This window comes from Rhipicephalus sanguineus, chromosome 2 (genome assembly GCF_013339695.2).
Source record: "Rhipicephalus sanguineus isolate Rsan-2018 chromosome 2, BIME_Rsan_1.4, whole genome shotgun sequence".
Classification (NCBI taxonomy): Eukaryota; Metazoa; Arthropoda; class Arachnida; order Ixodida; family Ixodidae; genus Rhipicephalus; species Rhipicephalus sanguineus.
In genome coordinates, this window is record NC_051177.1 from 172,246,668 (window position 1) to 172,267,808 (window position 21,141).

General features: G+C 48.1%; 1 protein-coding gene across 1 annotated transcript in view; it reads right to left on the bottom strand.

Moving 5' to 3' along the window:
* Positions 1-21,141, bottom strand: part of LOC119383861 (UHRF1-binding protein 1) — a 71,415-nt gene that overhangs the window by 20,065 nt on the left and 30,209 nt on the right. The window contains exons 10-15 of the mRNA XM_037652131.2: positions 17,830-18,144; positions 17,072-17,137; positions 10,493-10,769; positions 4,235-4,512; positions 2,909-3,266; positions 1,097-1,489 (exon numbers count right to left, since the gene is read on the bottom strand). Coding sequence (XP_037508059.1) covers positions 1,097-1,489; positions 2,909-3,266; positions 4,235-4,512; positions 10,493-10,769; positions 17,072-17,137; positions 17,830-18,144 — 1,687 coding nt within the window. The remainder of the gene's footprint in view (positions 1-1,096; positions 1,490-2,908; positions 3,267-4,234; positions 4,513-10,492; positions 10,770-17,071; positions 17,138-17,829; positions 18,145-21,141) is intronic.

The following is a 21,141-nucleotide window of genomic DNA, read 5'->3' on the forward strand; positions in this document are numbered from 1 at the left end:
GGCGCGGTGGCGATCTCGGCAGCCATCAGTGGGCGGCTCGTATACCCTTCTACGTGCTGCGCTCTCAACGCGAACAGACTGTGCGGAAAGAGCATCTCTCCCTGGAGCGACCGTATTCTCTTACATCAGCATTTTGTAGAGTTACGCGAGATCAGATCCTTGTTATTGCATTCACTGCTTCACCCTTGCGGTGAAAATGTGACTTTCTTTGAAAAAAGCAAGCAAAAAATTCGAATCGGAACCTTAGCACTCACAAGCTCGAAAGGGCAGGGCCTTTTAATAGGTATTTACCGCAGAGTGGTTACAAACCCGGATGTACTGGTGGAAGAAATTACGAAAAAGTATTTCTGGATGAAGATGCATGGATAAAATATATCTCAGGTAAAATGCCAATGCATTCCCACCGTTCACGTGCTCTTCCATAGACATGAAGCACGGAAAGTTCGATACTGTTCCACATGTCTATTGCTAGTGATCACAGATTTCATTCCACGGTGTCCAGAAACAGAAGTGACACATTTTAGCGGCACACGTGTAGTTATTACTGAACATTGCTTTCATTACGTGCCGTGCGACGCCTGAAACGAGCTACCAGCAGCGTTTTTGGAACAGACGACATCCGCCGATGAATCGCTGCCACACTTTCATGCTACCAAGTGGATTAGAAGACATGAGCCTCTGCCGAGAGCGCGTTTTGCTGTCAAGCCGACTTGCAGAACAGAAGCTGCGTCGGCACCATGCATGTCGTCATGGCTTACTCGGCACGCTTGCGTGAGCGCTGTTTATTGAGCGGAATAATTCATGGTCCGTGGTTGTGACTTTTACGGCCCCAAGATGAAGGCGCACATGTTTTGACGTGCCTGCGGTGCGATTGCCATTGATAGACGCCCCCAAGCCCACCTCTGGCGCAGTTTGGCGCAATTTACGTCGATATTATCAGGATGGCGCAGTAAATACAATTTGGCGCACTTTGGCGCGCTTGGCACAGGAGTGGAATCACTGCAATAAGCAACGTCGACTTGACATTTTCTTTTAGTGTCCCTTTAAGCCACACACTTGAGACCTCTCTAAAAAACTGCATGTGCTCCCGACTAACCTGCGGCTGTGGCAGCTGCGGCAGTGTGCCTCTCTTCCAGAGCCAGGTGCTGACTCTGGAGCAGCAGGGTGGCACCGTCGGGGCCTGCCCAGCCCACCAGCTGCAGGTCGTGCAGGCGCACCGCCACACAGGGACGCCCCGAGCTTCCCCCAACACGTCCACTATGCCACTCAGCACTTTCCAGCATGGCGGTGGCCTGCGCACTGCCTCCATGATGATCCAAGGCCAGAAGCTCGGCCGCATCTTGTGCGACCTCGGCGGCACCACCGCGACCCAGGACCTCGTCCAGTGCCCCGGTGGCAAGGAGCAGCTGGTCCGAGTCCGACGAGAGGTCGCTCCGCAGGGAGACGCTGTCGTCGTCTGCCACAGAATCCAGTTCACCATCCGCTGCACCTGGACCACCAAGGCATTCCCCAATTACATTCACAATGGAGATACTTTTTGTGCCGGGCTGTACTTAGCTCAATTTACCAGATGCAAAACTCGCACAATGTCATGAAGTGGTGGCCATGAAGAGGGTTGCTATAACTTAGTCATCGCTTCCTTTCCATGCTTAAAGTAGGACCTGACTGGTTTTCATGCTGCATTCATAAGAAATTATAGAGGGCAGTGAATCCGTCCAGTGAACATAGCCTTCCCTGTTGTAGCACTCTGGGTGATGGTTATGTTGGCAAGTTGTGGTGGTGGAAAGGATGCAAAGGCCTGGCCTTTGCATCCTTTCCAACTTGCCAACATGTCGTCTTCTCAGGCATTCTGCATTATGTCATCTTCTCAGGCTTGCTGCATTACTGCAGCTCAAACTGTAAAAGTGGTCATCGCCCCTGAACATAACGAAAACTTATTTCTTGTGACTGAAATTTGATTTCTCAGTTTTCCTGGTTAATCGGACAATTTTTAAGACCCTTTCTGGATGATAAGGAGCCTGTCAGTAGGTGCAGTTTGCACAAAAGTTCATATTTCGATATAATGAAGTATGCTACTCATTCTAACCACTTCCCCATCACATCAAAGTTCAGTTACTGTAACCACACAAATTTTCAAGAGAAAAAAAAAACTTGGACCATCTTCCCGAAGCGAACCCTGATGGGATGCGAAGCAGCAGCGGTGCGCACGGCGTTGACCCGATTGAAACGGGCGCCGACGCGGGTGCTGGAAGAACGGTTTGAAGTGAAACTTGGTGTGGCGTTTACTCGAGTAAACGTTTGTTTGAAACGCAAAGACACGGGAGGCGGTTTGGGTTTCATGCAAGTTTCATTAAAGCGTTTGGCAAGACTTCGTAGTCCTTGTTTCTTCAGAGTCGAGACATGGGCGCTGGACCAGAGCAGGTGCGTGTTTCGCCTTGACTACCACGGGTGAAGAGAGAGAAGTGACACATTCAAAGGTGTTGCGAGCTGGCGGAGCAGCCGGCAGCTGCGGGCGCTACGGCGAGCATGCTGCGGGTGAGGGAGAGAGTGACGTCAGCGTGCACCTGCGAGGGAAGCATGCGAGGGGAGCGTGATGTCAATGCAAAGCTGTGGCGTGACCTACTTGGCAACGCTCCAACACCTACGGCGAGGGGAACGCGTTGCGGCGCATCCGTACGGACGCACGTAACGTACGGCGTTACACATGTGAGTCAAACAGCTGCTTCGCATCTAATAACAGTTCATTGTTTTGATTTTTCTACAATTCTGTTCAGTGTCCAGAAATGGATTAGAGGGGATCAGTTGGTACAATCTTCCCTGATAATGGATGGTGTATGGGCTTGGGGCATGTTGAATTCAGACTGAGCCCCAACAAAGCATCTAATAGTGCCTCAGCAGCTTCACTCACCTTTGGCAAGAACCGCGTCTATTCCAGACACAACGGTAGCGAATCCCTTGCGGAGGGTCCACGGGGGAGCCGTCTTGGTCGCCTCCCCCGAGCCCAGTGGGACTGATGGAGGCACGTTGATGGAAGCTGGCAGCGACTGTCTCAGTGGAGAGTCTGGCGAGTCAACTGCCCCGTGTGGCGAAACCTCGTCGGCTTCACTAGTGGTGGTGGAAGACGAGGGCCGCTCTGAGGCATCGCTAGCCGAGCCGCCGGCTGCACTTGTGGGTGCAGGTGGCAGTAGCAATGTCACCTCCACACGGGGCCACAGTGCCGTCACACTCACAGATGGAGGTGCCCGGCCACTAGGACCGAGGATGGCCTGCAGGGAATGACATATCTCAGTGGCTGCTGCCCCGTTACAAGCTGGTGTCCCGTTGTACACAATACAACAATGCATCTCCAAAGAACATTCTGAATGAAGATTTTCAATTGAGTGCTATCAGTTAAAGTCTTTCTTGGCAATCACAGATTATAGGAACGTTTCCACAAAAAAAGTCAGCATCAAGCATTGATTAAACAGTAAATGCAAGAGAAATGTATTAGCATTAATTTGGGGACAGTGGGGACCCCATTGGCTTTACAGATCATTTTATGCTGTTCACTTCAAACTTTCCCCGAACCCTTGATGAAGCGAATAGTTTCACAGTTATCATGTTACTTCCATACTCCAAGGAGCGCAGTGGACCTACATGTGCAGCAAGCAGCAGCAAAAGAGCCTAGATGGTACGCAACTTCAGCACCACCGTCCTTTTCCTCTCTCGCCACCCATTCTCCATCCCACATTCTTATGGCCTCACACTGTCATAGACATCTCATTCTGATTTAAAAACACCCACCAGGGGGAACAACGTGGAGTTAGAGGAAGACTTTCCTGAACTTCTTACTTTTATCCGAGCTAAAGTCAACCATAAGCCAATTAAGCATAGAGGAACGAATAAGTTAGCAGGGAGCATTGAACAACGCGATTGAAGCCTACTGGGTCGGCTTAACACATGATCAAAACATCAAAGTGCGCTGTAGGTTTTAGTACTTCTGGTTTCGTTTTGTTTTGAAACCTCTTCCATCCCAGCCAAACAAGCACGCTTCAATTAAAAGCTACTGGGCACCAAACCCTGAACTCTTGGCAAATCTCATTTCTCGTATGATCGTGATGCAAAAAAGTCTCATGTCAGGCCAACACTGTTGGCTGCAAGGACGCTTTCCAAGACTGGCTGCATGACCTAATGCTCCCTCCCAAGTTTTATTTCCTCCATACGATTGAACACCTGACCAGGCATGCACACGCACCAGTCGGTCGAGAGCTGCCTGCTCCTGCAGCATGGCTGCCGAGCGTGCAAGCCGCAGCAAGAAAGCGCACTCCCTTCGCCCCAGCTGCAGCCGCAGGGGCGCTGGCACGTGCAGCAACAGCGGCACGTGTGATGCAAGTGTTGCTGGTGCAGCTATCCAAAGCGTGAGCGGCAGTGGCTCCACGAATGCACGCGGTCTTGACCCGGGTCGTTCAACAAATTCTGCCCAGCAGGGATCCAGCTGCACCGACCATAGAGACGCCTCTGCTTCGGGGTCTCCTGGAACATCGCAAGATAAAAATAAAGGACTTCTGATTCCACTTCTGTGGCACTCGTTCAAAGCGCAAAAGTGAAACGCACCTTTACAGAAATAGTTGAGGTGGTGTTGGACGTTAAGTACAATTTACACTGATTAAGAACAAAAGAAAGGGAATGGATCAAGGGCTCCACTCCTTCTTAAACACAACTTAATTAAGAACAGAGAATGAAGCGAAAAAAATACCCTCAGCACTGGTGGCATGAAATTTTTTAGCTGGTTACCAAAACTTGTTGATGGTTCAAGAAGAAATGTCACTATAGATATTAATGTTCCGACGAGACTTATACCCCTGTCACGCTGGCAAATTTATTGTCACTTTGAGCGAGTGCACTTGCGCTCCCAAAATGTCACTTATTTATTCTCGAGCCACTGCCACTGAGGCTAGATACTCCACTGCAGCGAAGTGAGTTTGGTGAGCGTACTCACCGGCAAGTGCACTATGCAGCGAGTGTCACTAAGCATTCCCGTGTGACAGCGTGCGAATGACACTAGCGACGGAGTGTACTCCCTCAAAGTGCACTTAAGTTACCCCGTGTGACGGGGGTATTATGGCAACTTTGCCAAATCGCATTGGTGGGCAACGGGACACTCTGGTGAGCCGTTATGTCCAATTGTCGCTGTGCTTGGGTGCCCCTGGAGCTCAAGGGCGCGATTTGCCAAAGTTGCTGCAATGTAGCCCATTTATAACGAACCAACTTACAGCAAAATAGCAGTTATAACGAAGTGATTTTGATTTCCTGTTCTAATTTCCGCATTGTCAATGCCTTTTAAGTCCAGTTTTAACGAAGTAACTACATGCAACTCAGCGGATATAGCGAAGCCTTTTTTTCGAGAAAAAATTAAAAAAAATTCCATCGAACATCATTTTGAGCTTTCGCATGAATCAAAAAGGTAAAAAAGACCGCCAATTCTTGGCTCCCGGCAGCCTCCTCCGGCATCGTTCGCCCTTTCGCCCCGCTTGGCTCCTTGTGAAAGCTTGCTTCACCTTATCACACGGTCGCCCGGTCGCCGTCTCCAAAACAAGCGAATGCTTCCAACTCTTTTTTTTTCCAGTGCCAGGCAGGCCAACCGCCGGGTAAAAGGTTGTTGGTATCTTATCTCGTCACACTCAGTCACCCAGTTTGTTTCACAAGAAAGCTGCCCCACGCTTCGGGCCACCCTTGCCCAGTTCCGCTTGTGATGCCTCATCGTGGTAAAAAGGTGAAGCAAGTAGGTGCGCTCCTAAATTGCTTTTTCTCCATGGCGCGGCGCCACCACCTAAGCCTGCCTAGAGCCCCTGAAACTTCGTAAAGTAGTGACACTTTCCTCCTCCGCTCGCGTTCCTTCTCGTTCTCCTCTCCTTTGCACTCTCTTTTCGAGCATAGCGCCACCTGCCTTGCTCTTGCGTAGCAGACGATGCTTCGCAAAGGGATCGCGCGCTTGCCAGGCGGCGCGCTTTAAGCATTCGCACTAGCCGTCTAGCTCACTGTATCATATTTTTTTAAAATTATATGTCGTTTAGGAGATGTTAGGACACGTTTGCAAAGGACATGTGTGATGTTGAACGTTAATGTCCCGCTCTACATGAAGCCTTCTGAAACCTATACGTTGTACACGTCGTCCTCGCGTGGAGAATTTGCCGCGCATACTAATGACGCACTGAGGCTACCAGTACGCACTAGAGGTAGCCTTTCCGAAGTATCGGTTGGGTAAATATAGGTAACGCCGCTATACGAGCCTCTATTATGTAGCACTGTACACTGCAATACAAAAGGGCGTATTTGAGGCATCTCTTTCCCACAAAACAATATCCAGCATCTGGCTCACTTGTTTTCTTTTTTTTCAACAAATCTCTGCACTCGCTATTTCCTGTTAACTGCTTAGCAACCTCACAAAAAGGGCGTGCTATGGGGTGTATTCCTGTCCCGAAACAATAACCATCAACCTCGCGTGTCTTTTCTCGCATTATCGCCGGGCGCGCGGTATTTCCAGGTCACGAATCGCGTGCGTGTTATTAAAAAGAACCCTTGATAGGAAAGTGACGAGCGCCGAGTTTTTAAGAAAGGAAGAGCAAACTAGCCAGAGGACGGTTAATGGTGAGGGGCAAGAAGACTCCACAAAGGGTGCGGACAGTTTTTTTAGTGCAAGAAACACATGGGCAATGGGTGTTGGTGGTATTATGCTAGTTAAGAGTGGCGACTGCTATTTATTTAGAAAATCACTGTCAGTGCAAGTAGCAGCTCGGAGCTTCATTGAAAGAATGCGCCAGAAGGCGTACATCATTTCCAGTCAATACATTTAGACAGCGTTGGTTGATTCGTTAAGAGATTAGACGCACCAACCATAGTGCGCAAGTGTGCCTCGTAGACGTACTTGACATACGAACTATACTCGCTGCTCAATGAACGAGCAAGCGAACGAATAAACTAGGCTGCCACCGTAAACGTTTCCTTCGCGAGAGCTCCACTCGGGGATAATAATATCATCTGGTGTTTTACGTCCTAATACCACGATGATTATGAGAGAAGCTGTAGTGGAGGGCTCTGGAAATTTTGACCATCTGGTGTTCTTTAACGAGCATTGATATCGCACGGGTCACTGGCCTCAAGCTATTCGCCTCCATCGAAATGTGACCGCCGCGGTCGGTCGCGACCTTCGGGTCAGTAGCCGAGCACTGCAACCTCTGCTCCACCGCGGCGGAAAGCCACCCGCGGATATAAACCTCCACACGAAACGCACGTAAACCTTCGCGCTAAATAACACGTGTACGTGAGGTTCCTAAACGATGAACACACCTTGCGACTCGGTTGGGCACGCATGCTTTGCCTACCTACCTTCTATCGCAAGTCCACCGGCGGACCTGTCGACGTAAAAGAGCCAGAGAAAGCTATTTGCTCCAGGAAAAAAAAAAAAGGAAACCGAGCATGCAACAAAAACAGAGTACCACTCCTAATGTGAGCTTCCTCACTGCAGCTTTGTTTCTTCAAAAGAATTGCACCGAATCTCTGAAGTTTCGCAATCACAATTTTGATCGTGAGCCGGCGTGCCTCCGTAGTCGGCGTGCCATGCTAGGAGCACAAACCAATACTGCAAACTCAAACCAGTAGGCGCATCACGTCAAGCAGAAAGCGTAACCACATATTCTTGAAAAAGAAAAACACTTAGTACAAACTCCGCAGAAGCAGCAATAAAACGTGTGAGTAATAGCGACGTACTGCACAAGTAACTGAGACATGTCCACGGTGTTATAGCACGCAGCGATTTGCGCGAACCTTGACAAGTACTTATAGTGGGAGGACAGCAACTTACTTTGTATAGTTGCGTTGAAAACGTCGGCCGAAAGTTCTATCTTCCGATTCGGTGTAACCTAGCCTTCCTTCGCAACTCGTTGCCCTTCCCGGACAGTATCATGAACAGCTTTTTACCTTCACTTGATTTGTTTCGGCATCCGAAAGCGCAGCAGAAGCCCATGTCAACCAACCGTGACGTTAGTCTTGTGTGCAAGGTATCTTAGAGCACAATGCATGCGGAATGGAAAGTGCGTATCCCTAAAACACATGCGCGGCAGAACTAGCGGGCTCGCGTTTCGAGAGCAAAGATAGCAGTCGCGAGTGACTGTAAACAAACGAACGCTCCAAGCGGTCCCACGTGACGGCAGCTGGCCAATGCCGACGCGGCGTCAGCCTCGGAGAGGGCAGAGAAGGTGCGCTTTTATGCACATATGTCGCTACTTTACGATGTTTCAGGGACTTTAAGCCTGCCTAAGCCTGCCATGCCTGCGCTAACAAAGCAGTAGAGTTGTACAGTCTGAACAGAGAACAGCAGAATCATTCGTGCACTCCTGTTGCCTCAGTTCACGGATGAAAAGCGGATAATCGCAGCGCACCTGGACTCCGTGGTAACAGCTTAGCCTGCCCTGTGCACTGACAGAACTTTTCGACAATGTCGAGTCCAGTGACACCTGAAATGTCCACCTCATCCACGACCAAACGAAAGGTGGTCTCTCTCAGAGGGAAACGTGCCATTTTGGATGAAGTTCGCCAGAAAAACAAGAAGACCGACATTGCGCAAAAGTATGGAATAGTCCAGTCGACTTTGGCGACTATCATAAAGAATGCAAGTAAAATTGATGCTGTTTTGGACGACGACGTTGGCAGCGGTGAGCGGAAGCGGATCCGCGCTGCCACTTACGGCGATGTAGAAGCAGCGCTCTACAAATGGTTTGTAGATGCTCATGCGAAGAACGTCCCACTCAGTGGGCCAATCCTGCTAGCGCAGGCCAAACATTTGGGGTTTGTTCTCGGCCACGAGAACTTCAACCCAGGCAACGGATAGCTGCAGCGATTTAAAGACCGCCATGGCATCACGTACAAAAGCATTGTCGGTGAAGCTGCATCCGTTGACGAGGACGGTCTCCAGCATTGGATGCAAAAGCAAAGAGGCCGCATTCTTGACACCTATGCCGAGAGGGATATCTACAACGCTGGCAAAACGGGGCTGTTTTATCAGTTGCTTCCAGCAAAAACTCTCGTGGCGAGGACTGATAAATGCATGGGAGGACAGAACAGCAAGAATCGCATCACAGTGTTGGTGTGCGTGAACATGGATGGCTCAGACAAGCGGCCCCTCTTGATCATCGGCAAGCCTAAGAAGCCACAGGGCTTTGCCAAGGTGCGATCAATGCCAGTAGCGTATACAAACAACACCAAGGCATGGATGACAGGGGAAATTTTCCGTAAGTGGCTCACTGAGTTTGACAAGGAGATGAGCGCGAAGAAGAGCAAAGTGCTGCTGCTGCTTGAAAATTGCAGCGCACACCATGTCAACGCGCATCTAAGCGCTGTAGAGGTGCTTTTCCTGCCTCCGCACACAACTGCCAAGATGCAGCCGATGAACCAGGGAGCGATCGCCAACTTTAAGGTGCACTATCATCCACTGTGTCATCGAGCGTCTGCTCATCAACATCTGATCAGCTGACTTCAAGGTGCCTCTGGTAAAGGCGATATTTTTCGCAAGTGGAGCCTGGAGGGACTGAAGTCTCAGACGATACTTCACTGCTCCCAGAAAGCAGGTTTCTTGCAGGGCAGCAGCGCTGCCGGAGAAGAAACAGCAGCAGTTGATATCGATGCAGCTGCAGCAGGTGATGCCGCGGCAGTGACGAGCTTGGGACAGCCTTGGAAGTCCGCGGGCAATGCACGCCTTGTCCCAAGCGGGCTGGATTATATGGATTTTGCCCTAGCAGGTGAAGACCTCGTCGCAACTGAGGAGCTCACCACCGACGAACTTGCCACTAGTGTTGCTAGTGTTTCTGAAAAGGAAACAATCGCCAATAGCAGTTCCTCGGACCCGGAAGGTGACGACATCGGTGCACCTCAGCCCGCGACCTCTGGAGCAGCTCTCGCAGCTGTCAACTTGCTGCGTATGTACCCGAGTTCCGAACCGGACGTTTGCGCTCTGTTGGGCAGCGTTGAGGCCACTGTTCTAAAACGCGCGCTCGCGAAACGTGTGCAGGGGACCCTCGACCACTTTTTCCAGAGGGTGTAAATAAAATTTGTTATTGGTCTGTATAATGTTCGAATTTTTTTTTAGTTCTGATATAGCGAAAAAGCGGTTATAGTAAAGTAATTTCCGATTCCCGCCAACTTCGTTATAACCGGGCTACACTGTACTAGCTTCGTCAGGGCAGCAAGTAGTGTGATCACTCGCAGAGTAATCACACTACTTCCTTTGGATGGCGCTTGTCTTTGTCACGGCTGTAAGACAAGGAGACAAGCACTCCTGTCGAAACTTTGGCTCCAGCAACATTCCTTGTTCAATGACTGCTAATCAGTCGAAGCCTCCATCTTCCTCCGAACTTCTGCCTCACCTGGATCTCGTGGACTCAAGGTGGCTTCAGCCAACCACCGCTCTTACAACCCTCTGTGTGGTTGTTGTGACAGAGAATAAAGAGTGCCCACCCACCACTGGAGCGCTGCTGCTGTCCCTGCAGGAAGCATGGGTGTACGGGCGGGGGATCGGGGCTGGCCCCTCCTCCATCGGGCCGCCAGGGAAAGCTGGTAGTTTCGAAGAAGAGAGGACCCCTGCCCAGGGCCTCCAGGCAGGCACCCCTGTCGGCTGGACGCCAGTTGGTGGCCACTGCCCGCGAGCAGCCCAGCTGCAACTCCCGGCTTTCCCCTCCACCCGAGGAGTGCTCTTCGGGCCACAGAGGACGCTCGCGCTCAAACTGGGGCACTGCGACCTGCATGCCGAGGCATCATCCACGTCTCTCCACATTCTTTTCTTAGAGTCGCGCACATTTTAACCTATAATACTTCGCACACAGTTTACACAGATGGCTTTCAGAATGTGGGAAGTCTTTATTTACAAAAATGCATCCGCATCTTTCTGTATGTGACTCACCAAGCATAAATTTTATAACATAGTTGTACAGTTGGCACGAAAGACATGTATTTTAATATTTTTTCATATAAACATTGATGCTGGCTCACTTTTCAATAGTATTTAGTAGGAGTGTGCGAATATGCGAACTTTCAAATATTTTTTGAATAGTGTTTGCTATTCGATTCGCACCGAAATTTTACTATTCGAAGTAGTCGAACTTCCGGAAAATCAATATATTGGTTTATAATAAAGGAAAATAAATATAAAGATGATAAATCGGCGTGCAGCATGCTTTGTCTTGAGTTTTGGGGTGCTGACGTGCGGCAAACGTGCGAAACTGCTAGCCGCTTCCACTGGTGCTCTGAGCGGTCGATGCGCGACGAGCTTGCCGGGGGGTCCGCTGCCTATGTGCAAAATACCCATCTACGGTTCCGAGGAGCCAGAGGGAGATGTGATTCGTTGCTTGCGACGAAACACATTGCGGCTTCTTCGCTTTCACGTGTCCGCTAGCGCGATGTGCTTGCCCGCAGAGTTCAGATTCGTCTCGTACATCGGCGCAGTGAGCGGAGTTAGGCCTAGCTATGACTCCGAGCAGTAAGCTCGGTCGCGATGTGCGTGGCCGTGGTGCCCAATGTTTCAAAGTACGTCATGCTCGATCACGAGTATGAAAAGTCGTCCCGTCACTGTCTTCGTCACGAGGTGCGAAATGCTGATAAGCAGAGCAGTCGGTCCAAACACACGTTTTCGATGTTCGCGACGAGCGCAGCACACTATCGCAATCTGATGCTTGAGCTTCCGCTAGCAGCTGCCAAACTAAAGCGTAATTATATTCTAAATGGTCGTTGACCTGTGATCAAAGAACAAGTGTGAACGCGTCACTAAGTAGTGCAATTTTAGACAGCTGTGACCTTGCGACGTGCAAGCAGCAGACGACGCTCTCGCAGAGCGAGGATTGGACCAATAGTGAGGCTTGCTGGAGCAACATGGCGGGCACAGCCAATCGAAGGCCTCGGAACGAACTTCAAACATTTGCTTTTTGTACGCTTTTTTCTGAATGGAGGACTTAGCTGAAGTGGGAAATTTGAAGGTGGAGAAATGCTTTTCCGACGAGTCCAAAATGGCGGTGCTCGCTTGCGCCATTGTGGAGCTATAATTTTTTTTTAACGCAGTTTTCTTTTTTTGCCATTTCCGCAATAATTTTCGCCACCTCGACAAGCACAAAATATTTTTGCCGTACTTGTACGCAATTTTCAGTGACGATATTTTGGAATCAGAAAAAGGGCTACGGAAACTCAAACTGTGATTTTCGAAAATCGATTTTTTGGTTATTTTTCGCGATACAAAAGCTGCATCCCCCTTTAGGAATAAATTTGTTCTTTGACCATGTTTGTAACTTGTAACTGTTCCTGTCTCATAAGAACATACTTAGGGATTCTCTGCAACGTTTTTTTTCCTGTGATTTCGCTTTGAAGTCTTCGAAAAATATTTGAGAAATATTCAAAAATTATTCGAAAATGATTCGATTAGATTCGCACTCATACTTTATTATTCGAATTCGAAGTCATTAGTCTAAGCATGGACTATGATACTACGTGTGACTGTTGCGCAGTCGTTCCTTGTTCAATGACTGCTAATCAGTCGAAGCCTTCATCTTTTTCCGACTAATGATTATAAAATAAGGTTTGAATAAGTTTCTCTTCAGGGAAGGTGAAGTTTGCTCATTTCAGCTTTCTTTACCGCTAGAATCCATAGCATGCCGTGTTTTGTTTGATAAAGAAATCAGGTGCACATTAGATAACTTTAGTGTTTAGAACATATAACGTCCTTTCTACGTTAGGTTTCTAGTTTTAACACACAAGAAGTGGCTGTGCACTCAATTTAGGAGCACATTACAATAAGGCACACACTGTTAAATAAATCAGCATTGTGCTTCTTTTTTTTTTCTGTCTCTTGTCTAATTTGATTCACCAAATAATTACAGCAGAACCTCGATGACACAAATCTCAAGGGGGAGCGAAAATATTCGTATTACCCGAAATTCCGTATCGTCAAAAGCTAGCAAAATCTGTTTTCAAACTACACTACATGCACAAAACATTTATACCCGTAGCAAGAACTCGTGTATCTCTTTCTGGAACACACGCAAACAGAAAGAAACAGAGCAGCTGGCTGCCGCAAGCGTGTACAGTAGAATCTCGATGATACAAATCCCGTGGGGTCACGAAAAATATTCGTATTAGCCGAAATTCGTATCACCAAAACACATGTAAAACTAGCTAAATTAACAAAGAGTCAGAGGCCAACTCATTTTTAGGCACACGTCAAAAAAATTTATTTCTTTCAGAAAAAATCTGTCTTTCTGCTTCTTTTTTTTCGTCAAAGTCACTCAGCAGACTTCTTCGAAATCCATAAAAACGCGTGCACGTGTCATCGCTGATTTCACCAGTGGCCATAGCACACCTCAGGACGCAGAGCGCGTGCAGCGTTTCAGCCACTGGTCGTGGTCCTTCACCGTCGCCCTCCTCTATGTCGTCGCCATCATCGCTGGAATCAGCAACCTCGCATGCGACCTCCTCGACAACATCCTCCGTGCAAGCACTACAAGTGGCAAGGTTGTCATCCGTCGTGCAGAAGTTGTCAGTTGTACACCCAGCATCAAGCCGTTCCCAACCTTCAATTGGCTCTTCCTGCTCTGAGGGCACCTCTTCGGGACTCCTGAAGAAGCCGCATTTAGCAAAGCAGTTCTCTATGGTAGTTGGCATACTCGATCCCAAGCCATAGCGATAAAATGGACGGCGTTCAGGAGGCTTATTCGCAGGTCGCCTTCGTGTTTTCTGTCAATTTTGGCAAGTAGGCGGCGCAGAAGAAGGCCCTTGAAATGATGCTTGATGTTTTTGATGATCCCAGCGTCAAACAGTTGCAGGTGCGTTGTCGTGTTCATGGGCAAAAAGATCAGTTTGACGTTTTGGAGCGTCACTTGCCTTAGGTGGGCGGTGCACTGGTAAAGAATCGGAACACACTTCTGATTCTTCTGGCCATCCTTCTGTCAAGGAGCGACAGAAATGCTTCAAACAGGGCCGCCATCATCCACGCCTTTTTGTTTGTGCGATAGACACATGGCAAATGGCTCTCACTCTTGAAACACCGAGGCTTTTGAAATTTGCCAACTACTGTCAGCGTAAGTTTCTCCGACCCGTCGGCGTTACAGCACAAAAGAACAGTAATTAGCTCTTTGCTTTTCTGGCCTCCTTGGCACGCTTCGCCTTTTAAGCAAAGGCTCTTCTTGGGCTCAAGGTTAAAAATAGGCTTGCCTCATCTGAGTTAAAAACATCACGAGGCTTATACCACGAGATGAGCGACTGCAGCTTCGCGAGCCAGTCGCTAACAATGGTCTCGTCAGCCTTCTTCGCTTCCTCACAAACACTTTTGTAAACGAGACCGTGTCTCATCTTGAAACGGTGCAGCCACCCAAGTGAGGCCTGAAATCCATCGTTGCGCAGAGCAAGTGCGATCTCGTCGGCTTTCTCACGAAAAACTTTGCCATCAATGTTAACACCAGCTGCAGTAATCTCCTTAAACCACATCAAAAGAGCTTCTTCAAGCTTCACGTGTTGGGCTGTCTTCACTTGCCTCGCGTTGACGTTGAATGAAAGCACATTTTTCATTATTGAGTCCCGCTGTCCAACAATTGTGCTTAATGTTGATGTTGCGAGGCCTAGCTCCTTAGCCAACTCCGCGCGTTTTCTTTTGGGATCCTCATCGACCTTTTGAAAAATGTCCAGTTTCCCCTTAAAGGAGAGAGCTTTCTGCTTGCAAGACGGAACTTGCTACTACTCAGCAAAAAGGCACAATCACAACAAAGCAAGAACGAGGGCTCGAGCACAGCAACGGCAAACACCCGAACCTCTCCGCCCGACGGCACGCGTAAAAGCATAGAAGCACCTGCGGGCCGTGCTTCCGCACCAAGGAAAACACAGAAAGAAAGAAAAAAAAACATGGCCAGCACCATCTGTAACCTTCAAGAGAAAGCAAAAGGTGCACTCCGGCCTCCGATATCACGCAGACCTTGGAGACTCGCACGCTGCTCGCAGGCGACGCTGGCAATGTGCCAAACTGGCAGCGCAGTATGCATTCTATTGCGTGACTGCACATTGTTCTCTTCCGTGGCCGTCCATGAGGTGGCGTTTATTCTTATCAAACGGCGCGGGCCAAAAATCAGTTCGTAACAACCGCACTCAAGCACATAAATTAATAGGCCTTGGCCGGAACCACAGGAAAAATTCGTATCATCCCGAAATTCGTATTAGCCGTGATCGCATCATCGAGATTCTAGTGTACATCAAATCTTCACTAAATGAAAAGTAAGTTCCGAAGTCCATTCCACTATAGTCATAAATGAACAACAAGAATGATGAATTGCTTTGTGCCTCTTTACGACATTGTTGCCTTTAAGCTACCGCTGCATTAGCCACGTGCCAATGGAGCTGCGTAGTCGCTATCGATCGCATCAGTAGCAACCGCGGTTTCGTGTGCAGCAGTTGAGGCAAACGGTAGTTCTGTTTTCAATCAATGTGACTGGCTGCTCACGTGCTTCCGGAACTACATCGTCCCAACGGTGATTGCGACTACAGCAGTTTTGTCCGCAGTGGATGCGGCAAACATCACTTTGACTCGGTGAAGGTTGGATGCATGTGCACTTTCGGAGTTTCGTCGTCGCCATACATGATCCTGTTGACAGTGAACGTGGCTTAGTGTGCAGCAGTTGTGGCAAACCATACTTCAGTTTTCAATCCATGTACGCTGGCCATGCACACGACTTCAGAAAATATGCTGTTGGTATCTATTGTCACGTGGTCGTGACGTCGACGAAGACAGCAGTCAGCACGTCTGAGATGAAACTGTTTATTTGGCCGAACTTGTGGCCGGGAAACTGAAGGTCAAACTACAGCAATACACTGATAGCGTCGAGCAGAGCGTCGACCGTCGATCAACTGACAAGCGGTCAAGCGTGTCGGCTTTTATACAGATTAAGAAGTTTGCAGGTATAACGTGGCAGCAGAAAGCACAGGACCGGGTTGATTGGCGGAACATGGGAGAGGCCTTTGCCCTGCAGTGGGCGTAGACAGGCTGCTGATGATGATGATGATGATCGAACTTTCCAGCGATATCGCTGGTGGCGGCGTTATCTCTCGACAAAGCTGGAACATTCGCGTGCGGCGCGCAATCTTAACAAAACGATCTACAATGATCGGGAAGCTTCGCGAACAATGTGGCGCGGTTTGCGCTGAGCGTTGCTGACAGTCTTGGGGGGTGTAGCTTCAACTCATGAAACATAAGACACGTGGCACTATGATCGCGTCTACCGTGGATTTGTGCGCAGTGGTTGCAGCAAGTAGCATTAATTTGACTCGGTGAGCGTTGGATGTGCGTGCACCTTCGCCATCGCCATACATGATCGTGTCGACAGCGAACATGCAGTGTGCAGCGGTTGTGGCAAACTGTAGCTCCGTTTTCAATCGACAGACGCCGGCCGCACACGCGCCTTAAGAACTACGCTGCTGGTATTTACGATTGAATCTACTGCGGATTTGTGCGCAGCGGTTGCGGGAAGCAGCATTGCTTTGACTCGGTGAGTGTTGGATGCATGTAAACTTTTATAGTTTTATCGCTGCCACACTTGATCGTGTCGGCAGCGGTTGCGGCAAATGGTAGTTTTGTTTTCAATCTATGCGCGCTGGCTGCGCATGTACTTCGGGAGCTTCTGGAGCATGCTGCTGTTGGCTGTTGCTCGACAGTTTCAGTACCTAAGGTCGTACCACCCGTTGTAACACGATAAAGTGTTTGGAGCATGTGAATTTCGGGCCATAAAATAATATTCAGCAAGGGAATTTTACGAATTCTTATCAGATGGAAATTTGTATCACCTGGATTTGTATCACCGAGATTCTACTGTAGTTTGATTTGGTCGGTCCTGTCAAGGATGAATTAATAGAACCTGACTGTAGCATGGTGCCGTTTCATAGTCAGTGTATCCTAGATTCCGGAAGCTCATATTAAAGCTGTCTACTCAGTGTAAAAATGTTTACTCACTGATGTACTTTTCAAAGCTAAGAGTTTCAAGACATGATCTTTCTTAGCACCAATTAGGTGCTGCCTTACCTTCGGCAGGATCATTTCAACCCGCACGGCCAGAGGTGACGCTCCATTGGCACAGGACAGGTGCGCCTGCACACGTGACACCAAGACAGCAAACGAGATTAGACAACTGCAACAAAATCTTAGACCACGTAATGAGCCTAACTTCAAATAGTGCAGCTATAGAGAAGACTTCATTCAAAATTTAACGTCTGAAATATGAGTGGGAACGTCGCAGACAGCTAGAAGAGGTAGCTGTTTTAGTGGCACGAGCAAACGAGTGGCACTCTTGTTCCTCTTCCTAACACTTCAGGTCGAGCTCTTACTTCTGGTTTTCCAAATATTCAGAAAATTTGTTTTAGGAAATGAAACTGGTACAAGATCGATGGTTCCAGTTCAAGTTGAAAGCTATACTGGATACATAATATCAAGGCCTAAGTTTACTGAAGGGCCAATTAACTGACAGGATAATTAATGAAAATAAATTGAATTATTTCGTTGAGAGAGTGGACGTTTTTCTTGCGAGTAGCTGGGATCGTTGTGCCTCCTGGAGGAACAGATCTCAACCACGTGCTTCTTTCTACATGGCTTCTTAGATACGCTTTGGCAGTGCACAAAGCACAAAGCTAACCCTAAGAATACACCAGGGCACATGAGCGCCGATGTGCAGGTGCCAGTACCAGATACCCAAGTCAAGGATTAGGATCGACTCAAGCGTTTTCAGTACCGAAACTCTGTCTTCCGTGTGTGCAGCACACAAAAATGACATACACAACACGCACCGTGCACTTGTGGACACTGTGCAGAAAAGCGTGCCCCCAGAGCACGGTGGGAAGGTCCAGTCGCAATGCAGTGGGTCCCAGGTAGGCAAACAGGTGCGGCTCGGGCACAGAGCTGCCGGCCAGTGATGACGCGATGCTGCCTTTGCCGGAGCCCGGACTCCTGACGTGGCCATTGGCCGTGACGGGCGTCGTGGCTGGCGAAGGTCGCGCATAGTAGTGGGTCAGTTCGAGGTGCAGGGCCTCCCCGGGAAGTAGCACAGTGGCACCTTCTGATGCCAAGAACGGCCGACGCTGGCTACGCCCTGCCATGCATACCTGACACGAAAGCAACACACAATGAGGATGACGCCAGCTTACAGTCAATTGCCTTAGAATCACAGAACACACCACAGCCATACCCAAGTCCTTGCTTCAAGTTCAATCGAGTGCGAACATTTGCTGAAAACCTGAAAGAACCAGAGATATGGCTGCGTCTGCCAACAAATTCTATAAAACCGGGAGGATCAATTACAAATATATCCTTTCTTTCGTATTGGTGCAGGCAGCACAAGAAACTATCTCTGTGCTCTGCATGAAGACCAACGCAGTGCATCATATTTACTTGCATAACTCTCCCTTTTTTCCTTATTAGGGCTTTAAAAAGGGTGAGTGTAAATTATGTGAGAATTTCACAAGCATATCGTCAGTAACATCAACTAAGGTCATGGCAAGCAAAATATTATGTTTAACTTGATTCTAAAAGCAGAACTGGCTGCCTTTAACGACCACGCTCATTTTTTTAACTGGGTGGCTGCACTAGCATTGCTGGTTCCCTGTGGCACGTATGGAGTAGGAATGGAGGCACGCATGATGTTGCATGTTTATGGATTTACATCCTATGTCCAGCAACTTAAAAAAGAAACCAGCATTTCTTTCACTACTTCAGTAGCAATGGTCGAGCGAGTGTGAAGAATGACACAATGACATAATTACAGGGGTGTGCGAATATTCGAAATTTCGAATATTTTTCGAATAGTGTTTGCTATTCGATTTGATTCACACTGGAATTTTACTATTCGAACTATTCGAACAAATACAGTCAACGCGCGATTCAAAGTGACCCCTTCAGATTTTCAATATGCTTCACCACATTACACACTCGTATTGCAGCAAAGCTGCCTTTCAAGCTCCGCTACGGTCGCAAATGTATTAACTCAAGAAAACGCTGGTTGCAACATGGAGATGAAAGATGTGGCAGAAGTGGGGGCTCAATTAATGCTGTTTTGGACCTGAAATTTGGGCAGGAAGTGTGAAAAATCGGAAGCCGAAGCTTTTTAGCATCCATAATTTCAGATGTTCTTATATATCGACGTCTAGGAGGCAGATTTGGAACTTGTCCACCACATAAGTTGGGCTTCCACAGAAGTTCCACAGAAAGAGGAGGAGAGGCTGAGGAAACGGCATCTTTGCCTATCACGTGTAAAGTGTTGTCGGCAACACTTTGGTTGCACCAAACCATGTACATAAATACAATTCGGCCTCTACATTGCCTCATTCTTGATAATACAACTATGAAACACCACCCCGCCAGTGGTTCATCAGCCTAGCGAAAAGAAACACTTTCATGTTGCTATCTCATAAGAATATGCTTAGGAATCCTCTCTAGCTTTTTTTTCTGCAATTTCGCTTCGAACTATTCGAAAAATATTCTAGAAATATTCGAGAAATATCCGAAAAATATTCGATTCGATTCGCACTCACACTTCAATATTCGAATTCGCTTCGCACCCAAAATTTTGCTATTCGCACAGCTCTACTAGGGGTGTGCGAATATTCGAAATTTCGAATATTTTTCGAATAGTGTTTGCTATTCGATTCGATTCGCACTGAAATTTTACTATTCGAACTATTCGAACTTCCGAAAAACAAGTACAGTCAACGTCCGTTTGAAAGTGACCCCTTCAGATTTTCAATATGCTTCACCTCATTACACTCTCGTATCGCGGCAAAGCTGCCTTTCAAGCTCCGTAACAGTCGAATTTTGCCAAGACACAGTCAACGTCCGATCGGAAGTGGTCCCTAGATTTTTAATATGGTTCACCTCATCACACCCCTGTATTGCGGCAAAGCTGCCTTTCAAGCTCCGTTACGGTCGAACTTTGCCAAGAGACAGTCGACGTCCGATCGGAAGTGGTCCCTAGATTTTTAATATGCTTCACCTCATCACACCCCGGTATTGCGGCAAAGCTGCCTTTCAAGCTCTGCTACGGTCGAACTTTGCCAAGAGACAGTCGACGTCCGATTGGAAGTGGTCGCTAGATTTTCAATATGCTTCACCTCATCACACTCTCGTATTGCGGCAAAGCTGCCTTTCAAGCTCCGTTACGGTTGAACTTTGCCAAGAGACAGTCGACGTCCAATTGGAAGTGGTCGCTGGATTTTCAATATGCTTCACCTCATCACACCCCGGTATTGCGGCAAAGCTGCCTTTCAAGCTCCGTTACGGTCGAACTTTGCCAAGAGACAATCGATGTCTAATTGGAAGTGGTCCCTAGATTTTCAATATGCTTCACCTCATTACACTCTCGTATTGCGGCAAAGCTGCCTTTCAAGCTCCGTTACGGTCGAACTTTGCCAAGAGAGAGCCAACGTCCGATTGGAAGTGGTCGCTAGATTTTCAATATGCTTCACCTCATCACACCCCGGTATTGCGGCAAAGCTGCCTTTCACGCCCTGCTACGGTCGCAAATGTATTAACTCAAGAAAACGCTGGCTCCAACATGGAGACACTAGCATTGCTGGTGTCTCCATGGCAGAGTTGGGGGCTCAATTAATGCTGTTTTGGGCTTGAAATTTAGGCAGAAAGTCTGAAAAATCGGACGCCGAAGCCTTTTAGCATCTAAAATTTCAGATGTTTTTATATATTGACGCCTACGAGGCAGATTTGGAACTCCGGACTTGAAGGGAGCACACCCTTGTCCGCCACATCAGTCGGGGTTCCACAGAAGTTGAAAGAGGAGGAGAGGCTGAGGAAATGGCATCTTTGCCTATAACGTGTAAAGTGTTGTCGGCAACACTTTGGTTGCACCAAATCATGTACATAAATAGGATTCGGCCTCTACATGGCCTCATTCTTGATAAGACAACTATGAAAGATCCCCCCACCAGTGCTTCATCAACCTAGCAAAAAACACTTTTATGTTGCTATCTCATAAGAATATGCTTAGGAATCCTCTCTAACTTTTTTTTCTGCAATTTTGCTTCGAAGTATTCGAACAATATTCGAGAAATATTCGATTCGATTCGCACTCACGACTCAATATTCGAATTCAC